General features: G+C 35.8%; 1 protein-coding gene across 1 annotated transcript in view; it reads right to left on the bottom strand.

Moving 5' to 3' along the window:
* vclb (vinculin b) overlaps window positions 1-8,165 on the bottom strand; it is a 44,470-nt gene extending 36,305 nt beyond the window's left edge. The window contains exon 1 of the mRNA XM_079851173.1: window positions 7,883-8,165. Coding sequence (XP_079707299.1) covers window positions 7,883-8,050 — 168 coding nt within the window. The 5' untranslated portion in view covers window positions 8,051-8,165. The remainder of the gene's footprint in view (window positions 1-7,882) is intronic.
* Between the last annotated feature and the right edge of the window lie 1,443 nt (window positions 8,166-9,608).

Here is a 9,608-nt window from a genome sequence, read left to right as displayed (position 1 = left end):
AACGTCACTGATATCGTTCAGGTTCGGCTAACAGACGCTTCTTTGTGACCGCGTCTCAATGCTCTACACACACGCTGAGAAGAGCTCTCAGGGTTTCAATGCTCACACACACTGTCTGTGAGAGCTCTTGTGCTCAGCTCTATTAAATAAGACAATTGAGTTGAGTTATCACAGCACTGAATGCCACAAACATACTCGACGTTAGAGTAAAAAGAGGCTAGTGAAAACTCTTGGAAAACTGCAGAAATGTCACTTTAATCACATTAGAGCTATGAAACATTTCACCAAACCACTAGCTATGTTTCCATCCGCGTATTCTTATGCGAATTTAGGGATATCATATTAAAAAAAAATGAAAATGCATGGAAGTGCATCAGATAAAAAGACAATGGAAACACATTTATCAAATAAAACACACAAAACTCATTTGACTTTGCCTCAACAGAGGCTGTGATTGGATAACTGGACTAACCAGCGGACCAATCGCGTCGCAGCATCTCAAATGTTGGCTCGGTGGATCTGAAATGCTTGAGCCGAAGTCTGTCATCAGAATGATTTTCGTCTCGCACGATTGTGTTCCCAAACACCAGCATCCGAACGCAGGATCACATGACAGCGTTTATTGAGTTTCGTCTGAAGCTAAAGGATAATAGAGCCATGCTTTTCCCCAGATTGCAGCAACTTCCATTTTTATTACTGATATTTTACACCAATTTTGTGTAAGTGACGTGGGACACGTGATGGAAATGCTGCTTTATTCGCCAATGTTTTATGCAATATTCCAATTTTATGCATATGTTAAATTTACAACTTTGCATGGATATGGTAAGTAGTGAGGACGGTAAGTTGGGCTGTGTCGATATATTGAACATTTATGTGCAAAAAAAGACTAATTTCCCAAATTAAAAGATTGCATGAACAACTATTTGACTAATTAGTCATAAGAAAAGCTCAGATCTAGTAGTATTTCTATTCACTTCCAATCATTTTCAACAAAGACAATAACTTTTAAGCCATGAACCAAACCAAGCAGTCCGAGATGAAATCACAACATTTGATTCAAAGCAAAAAACGATATGAAAATCATAAAACAAAAATGAAAATAGTGTATTTAAATTTCTTTAAGAGGGAATAAACTACGCACCCCATGAAGGCTGCCAAAGATGTAATCTAATATAATGTAGTACACATGATAGTGCAATAAATATAAACACTACTGACGCATACTTTGTGATTATAAAATAATATATTTCATGTTTTTTTTTTGTGCAAAATAGATATATGCTTGTATTGTAAGAGTGTAAGGAGGCTCAATTACGTCATTTGCAATGCATCATGGGAGTAGATGCTTCATCTTATGAGAACATGAGAACTTCTACAGGATTACAAACACTTTTAATAAACACTTCATTGTGGATAATGAAGTTAAAATCATACTGACTTGAGTCTTCTACAGAATCATATATCATCAGTCTTAAAAGTTTTAAAAGCTATAGTTAAGATTCTTACTTTATGGTGCAAATGAATGTGTTTTTGACCTCTTGAACCCGACGGTTTCGCTCTATGACATTGTGGTGCAATGAAGACACATTAGAGTCATTCAATGTCAAATCAACCAAATATCAGGAACTTCCCCAGCTCAAGTTTTTTATTTTGTTCATATTTTTGCAGAAGAAAGACAGACATAAATAGTGATGAAATAAGGGTCTTTCGTTTTGACTTTCATCTTTATTTATGTACACTAAAAAAAATGATTTGTTGAATTTAATAACACAATTGAGCTACATTTAAACAAATGCATTAAGTTGAACTCAATCAATTTTAGTTCAACTTAATGCATTTGTTTAAATGTAGCTAAAATCAATTGTGTGCAACCACTTACCATAAAAAAATTGATTAAATTCAACGAATCATTTTTTTCAGTGTATGTCTTTCACCAGAAAAATTAAAAGATTTTTTTTTAGCCGGGGACCTCTGGCTGAGCTAACAGCCATTTCAATCTCTACAGGGTTTATAAACCTTTTTAATTAACCTCATAAACCACAGCCAAATCCTCACTAACTTACTTTCCGTCTACAAAAACTATTAAATATCTGGCACACACACACAACCCAAAACACTCCATTTGATTGATATAAAACTGTAGTGCATGAATGAAGCTCTGCGGACACCGAGTTTCCAAGGCTGCCGTTACTCCTGAAGGGTTATTTAGGAACACATTATCTCAGCGTGTAATTAAACTGCTTCGGCCGATGATAAACGTTCCCTTCTGTGAGCACTGAGAAATATCTCTCCGGTCCGGGACACGCAAACAAGTCAACCTCACACACACTCCTCACAGTCCTTACTGAGGAATGGATCAGTGAGGAAAAACATTCTTTTCTCCTTCTTACCAGAACATCTGTTGAGACATTATAATCCCGAGACAAAGCCAAAGCTTCCGGACGTGCCGAGTTCCCTCGTCCGGAACGCACCATCCCCCTCCTGACATCAGTTTGAGGAGAAGATCTGAAGACTTCCTCGGAGAGTAAAGATTTCCCAGATCTATTCATAATGGTGCAGAGTTCCTCATTTGGACCATTCAGTGATCTCTTACTTTTGGACGTCTTGAAACTGTAGATTACTTAGAAACTCATGATCTCTCAGAAAAGTAAGAGTCTATCTACTGTTGAAGGCAAACCCATTGTTTTTCATGCACTGGCCAGTTTGGAGATTTTAGGCTAATTGGCTTTTCATAACGTGTTGTTTCAGACTAGTGGAAAGAAAACGTTGAAGTGTTTATTTGTATTGCACTAGTGTCTGTAGATTTCAATTACAATACACACCAGCAGGACTTGCATACTGCAAACATTACAGTTTTATTCCCATGTATATATTCTGAAGGTTTTTACTGATGGGTTTGTTCTTATATCATTTGCCTGATTTTATACAAGTTATTCCTAAAAACATGGCATTTATAGCTTTAAAGGGGTGGTTGATTATGATTTGACTTTTCTAACTTTAGTTAATGTAATGTTAAATGTAATGTAATGTTAGTTAGTGTGTAATGTTGCTGTTTGAGCATAAACAACATCTGCAAAGTTACAACGCTCAAAGTTCAAAGCAAAGGGAGATATTTGCTTATACAGAAATCACTTTTTAAGGACTACAACAAACGGCTGGTAGAGACTACACGAGCTTCCTCCCGAGTTAGTGACATCACAAACCCTAAAATTTACATAAACCCCGCCCCCAGAACACGATTTATAGATTATCAAGACAGAATATGCTAATCAATGGCTAGAAGATAACTACACATAAACTACATAAATTCATCAACTAACCATTCAGAAATGTCCTGTTGCTTCTACATGCTGTCACTTCTTCTTGAGTCTCTCCATCATTGTCTGACTCCGGTTTGAACATAAAAGGCTAAAAGTTTTTGAAATTTTCAGTGCATGTGTGTGTGAGTGCAAGCTGTTGAAGCTCCGCCCCCTGTGCCAGGAGCAGCAGCTCATTTGCATTTAAAGGGACAGACACAAAACGGTGTGTTTCATTTTAACATGCTGTATAAAAATATCTGTGGGGTATTTTGAGCTAAAACTTCACACACACACTCTGGGGACATCAGAGACTTATTTGACATCTTGTGAAAAGGGCATTATACCACCCTTTTAAATATGCAACTTTGCTTGCAAACCAATGCATAAAACTGACCAGCTGTATATAAACTAATGCAAATAGATGGTAACAATCAAGACATTAAACATTTGGGTCGTGTTTTTGTCACATTGTTTTAACCGTTTGAGTTTCTACATACCGCTGTTCTCCACATCGTCAACAAATTCATTACTTTATAATGATATGAAAAACAAAGGGTACTGTATAGATACTGTTTAGTTGTATAAGTTATCTGAAGTGTCCCGCGTCAAAACAAACTCCACGAGGCGTCAGTGATAGTTTTATTCCGCCTCTAGAAGCCGATCTCGTGCTGTTTAATGAGAGCGGACGCTTCTCGGCCGCTCCAACAATGGACGCAACACGAAAAAATGATCGAAATGGATTTTTGCCAATAAGATTGTTCCAGCAATCGGATTTCGGTGCCGATTAATCGGCAAAAACGGATCAATCGGTCATAAACTTCTCATTTTTGTTCTGGAAATATGCAAAAGAGTGCATATTAAATAATTACATTTACATTTCAGAAAACTTGTGATTCAGTCATGTAATTAATGCAATTCTTAATCTAATCAATCAACTGGGGAAGTATTGTGATATCGATTAGTCACATTTTTCACCTGTGGTGTCTGGCTTTGATCATTTTCTGAGCGTATGTTTAAATATAAAGAGCTGTAGAAGATGTGATGCTGATACTGTGAACGATCATATTTCCGTCTAAAGCAACTTCCTAGAAAGCAAATCGAGTCTAAGATCTGCACTTAGCTTAAACGTCTGATCTTTCATCTGGAAGATATTGTTTTTAAGGCTGGAACAAGTGCAGAAGGAAAGGGAATAAATACAACTCCCATCTCCTCTGGTGCCTGGATGCAAATTCTTTCATCTAAAAGAAATCTCCTAAAATAAGAAGCAAAGGAGTTCATGACCTTCCGCAGCAGAAGCATTGCCTAATACAGCCGGATTTCTCTCAGTTCTGATAACAAACGCTTCTCTTGTAGTGATGGGAGGTTTTCATATGTGTGGTCTTGAGAAATGTTCACCTCATCTGACCCTTCCGCCTCTAACAAATCAAGACAGAAATCCAGAAAGACACACTCCTCACTTTCCCAGCACTGACCACAAAATATGAGCGGACATGAAAGCACAATTTCCAGGCATCCTAAACTCACTGACTTCTGACTTCAAGGTAAAAAGATTAAACAAATCTACAGTAGCTTCACTGTAAAAGAAAAGTCCACCTATTTCTACTTAAAAATTTACGTTCAGTTTCCGCCTTACATTTTTAAGTATAATCAAATTGTAATTTCGATTTAAATCACATTAAACTGCCTTAAATCTTGTGTAACTTAAAGTTGCTTAACTTGTTTTGATGAGCTAAACTAAATTAATGTAAAACATGACTTAATGATCATTTAGTTTATTACAATGTGAGTTAAAAAAATCCATCTAAGATAGCAGACAAAGCAAGAGAAAGAATTTATAATTAAATATTTGTAAATATAATTTTAAAATAAATATTTTATATTTAAAAATGTTAAAATAATTCATATTTTTCATTTTTAATAATATAATGAATGTTTATTTTTTATTTTTTTTTATAAATGTATACTATGTCCTTATTTTAATTATATATATATATATATATAAAATGACAGTTTTATTTCCATTTAATTAGACCCTATCACCAGCGTCATGCTGTTTTTCATATGTTGTCATTTCAAAGAAAACGCAGGACAAAATGACATGAATCAGCAAGTCTGAAGAGTCTCTGTGGTCTAAACTGGAGAGAGACATGCTGAATAATTTACTAAAGTTCATTCAGGATCAAAACAATTTCTATTTAGCGCTCTGAGCTCGGATATGCCATCTCAGAACGAGCAGGAAATAACTTCAGACTGCAAAACGTAGGAAGTGTAAAAGTCCAGCGATAATAACATAATAAACCACAAACACACAGTCACGAAGACTGCATGCATACACACCCCCAAACCTACGCTAAAGCTAGAGAATCTGATCCAGAAAACACCACTAATGCATGAAATTTCACATGAAGAAATATAGAGGAAGACGAATAAAGAGGAAGGAAAAATGAGAAATACACAAGAAGAAAGAAGACAGGAACTGTTCCTCCATGCATGGAGGAATAAAGCTGTAATATTGTGCTAAATTGAGCCTCTTGTTACTGTAAAGCGCTCAGAAAATCTCAGATGAACACGATGAACATTAGAAACCGCAAAGATATTTGAGAAAATAACATCCTCTAAAGCGGTGTCACACACACACACACACAGGAAGCGTTTGACTGGGTGGGGTCGCATTCACACACACCTAAAAAAATCAAGCTAATTCTGAGCTCAAGTCGTGAATGATCTAACCCGAGTTTCACAGATATATTAAGCTTAAGTGACTGTGACACAGACTTCAGTCAAATTTGGAGGAACAAAAACCACCTTCCATGTTATTTCAAGAGTCTAAAGTTAACCCTGGACAACTGCTAAGAATAACTGAAGAGCAGCGGGTTGTTCCTGAATTTACAACTGAAGGTTTTGTTTCCGTTTTAGGAAAACCACACAAGCTGTCAGACAGCTGATAGAAGCCGTATCTCTCCATGACAGATCTCTCCTCTCCTCGGGTCAGACACGTCACACAGACACGACAGGAGATTTGTGATGTGATGATGAGAACAGGGTCAAATATACATATATATATATATATATATATATATATATATATATATATATATATATATATATATATATATATATATATATATATATATATATATATATATATATACACATACACACACACACTGATATATATATATATATATATATATATATATATATATATATATATATATATATATATATATATATATATATATATATATATATATATATATATATACACACACACACACACACACTGATATATATTATATATATATATATATATATATATATATATATATATATATATATATATATATATATACACACACACACACACACACACTTATACACTCTAAAAAATGCTGGGTTGTTTTAACCCAATTTTGAGTCAATTATGGACAAACCCAAACGTTGGGTTAAAAAAGTAATTAAAAAATTTAACCCAATGGCTGGGTTTGTCCATGTTTGACTCAAAGTTGGGTTGAAAGAACCCAGCATTTTTTAGAGTGTATATATATATATATACACACACACACAGATATATATTATATATATATATATATATATATATATATATATATATATATTATAATAATGTACATTCATTGTAAGAATGTATAATCTAACAAATGTATTTCAGATGTATTCTCGCAGTGTTTATTTTGTTATGATATCTTGTGTATTGTTTACAGATACTTTCTTTTTCATTTACTTTCGTAAATTTACAGGTTTTATTAAATGAATTGGCTCGATTTGACCTAAATAGACAAAATGTCTTACTGTAAAAATTTGTTTTTTAATTTTTACATTTTTTAAGTACAATCAACTTGGATGTTGAAGTCATTTCAACTTAAATTGCAGTAAACTAACTTAAAAAAATGAGTTGAACCTTAAAATTGTTCAACACAATCACCGGATTACAGCATGTCGATGTAGAAACATATGTTGTAATAGTTTTTTACAGGGATATGATTTGAAAAACATTTGCAAAGGCAAAAAAAAAAAAATATTCTGAGAGTAAAATATTGACTCTGAACCTTTTTCTCCTTTTTGCCGTGGTTGCACCACAGAAGTTGAAGAATCGTGTGGTTTAATGCACAAGCCTCCTATGAACAGCTTATCTGAGGTTACTCGAGAAGATTAAATCAAATGAATGCTCTGCACATGAAATGAAAGACCTTTGCTGCTAAATGAAACCTGTGGTTTGAGATGATGATTCGTGACCCTTCACCGCTCATTCATTGTGTCCTTGAGCAACACACTCACCTCGTGTGTAATAAGTGCACTACATAAACCATCAGCTAAATGACTAGTTTAATTCCTTCTGAGAATAGAGATCGGTCATATATCAGATGCACTGATGGCATGGTTAGTGTTTCAGTGGGCAGGGCGAAATCCAGGAGGAAAAGGCGGAACTCGGTTTGGATCAAAGCCAGAGAACTTCAGGAAACTTTCGTGGATACATTGAACACCGAACAACGATACTTTATAGCCATCTATCTGATAGATGTGCATGCTTCGGACTGATAGTGAAAGACTGGAGCTCTTACCCGGACCAGGTTGCTGACAGCTGCCTGCACTGCGGCCACAGGAGCGGTGAGATCCGGGATGGCTTTCCCGTCCACCTCTCCCTCCTCATGCATGATGACCAGATGTGAGATCTGCTGGGCCACCGGCTCCAGGATACTCTCTATCGTCTTCGTGTGAAAAACCGGCATGGTGATAGCATAAGAGACAGCAAACTCTCTTTCAAAGTGTGTATCCAAACTCCCCTATCCGTATCCGAACGCCGAGACAATCCCACTCCTGAACACACTGACTCCCCTTCATGCAACTGACTAACTATCGTGGAAGCGCTGCTTCGTCTAGAACGAATCGTTCATTGGAGTTGAATCTTTCCAGATCGCGAATCGAGTCTTTCGCGCACCGCGCTTCACGACTCAACAACTTACTGAACAAGTTTGAAATGTATTGCTTTAAATTCAACTAGCATCTGTTTTTATTTTAATTACTTATAAATTATCCAATTGTGAATAATAACTATTTTAATGTCGTTAGGAATTAATAATATAGAGCTAGAGTTAGATTTGAATTTACAATAGGCTATTGCAAAAGCTTGATAGGTTTACTATGAATAAGTATTAGCCTATTCATAAGCTACTAATATATGCATAGGCCTACTTATTTATTCTAATATTCTAGCTGGACCAATTGATTAGGCTATTAGTAGGATACTTGCTATTAATCACAAATGTTACCATTTTTGTCATGGAATTCTGTTTGGCTACACATGTACAGTGAGATATTTAAAAACCCGTGATTACGTAAAAGAACCATTTCTTTGAACTGACTCGTCGAATGAACTGTTCGAAAGAATCGATTCGCGTCTTACACTCAACCTAAACCTCCCGGATGACGTGAATTCTCCATCTGCCAATCAAACAGCAAGTGCTGGCGCGCCCGTGGATGCGATTGGTTCAGACAAACGTCATTCGTCATGATTTGCTCCGCCCTCTTGCCTTTGTCGAGAGTTCTTCCCAATTTACGTAATACATTCTCATGCCCTAAAAAGGAAACTTGATTCTAGTGTTCTGGATGAGGAATTCTGAGTGCCATGGGGCACCAGCGCGGGCTGATAGCGGTGAATATTCCTCAGCATAGTTTAGGCAGTGTTTCACTTATTTATTTTGCAATAAACAACAAAAACAGTACAATTCATTGATTTACAATATTTACAGGTTATGGAAGCCGAAAATGATACATGAACATTATATATATAATATATATATAAGCCCAGCCTACTTAAAAAAAAATAAAAAAATAAAAAATAAAAACCTTTTTAATTTTTTTTTTTTGTTTTTGTTTTTGTTTTACTATTTTTGCTAGTCATGGCATTGTCATTCGCACTTTGAAAGTCACTGCTTTAAAATTATAGGAAACTTGTTGAACCTCTTGAAAACTCAGAATCTAGTAGAAATGAAATGTTGGAGCATGCCGTAATGCCCAGGTTTGAGCACCAGAACATCACAGCTCTGGTCAGCCTGAAATAACAGCAGCAGAACAGAGACTCCTCCAGAATCTGCCCGTCTCAGCGCGAGACCCTCGGCATGACCGAATATGGAAGAGGCTTTAAAGAGAGAATTAAGGAATTCATTTCACAAACCTCAGAGTAAACATGCGCTGTGTGTGTGTGCGCATGTGTGTATGTGTTTGAGTTCATGAAGTGTGTTTGAGTTCATGAAGCTCATCTCAGTATAAAACAGCAGATTCTGCTTT

This window comes from Squalius cephalus, assembly GCF_949319135.1.
Source record: "Squalius cephalus genome assembly, chromosome: 19".
Classification (NCBI taxonomy): Eukaryota; Metazoa; Chordata; class Actinopteri; order Cypriniformes; family Leuciscidae; genus Squalius; species Squalius cephalus.
This window is presented reverse-complemented; position numbering and strand designations above follow the sequence as displayed.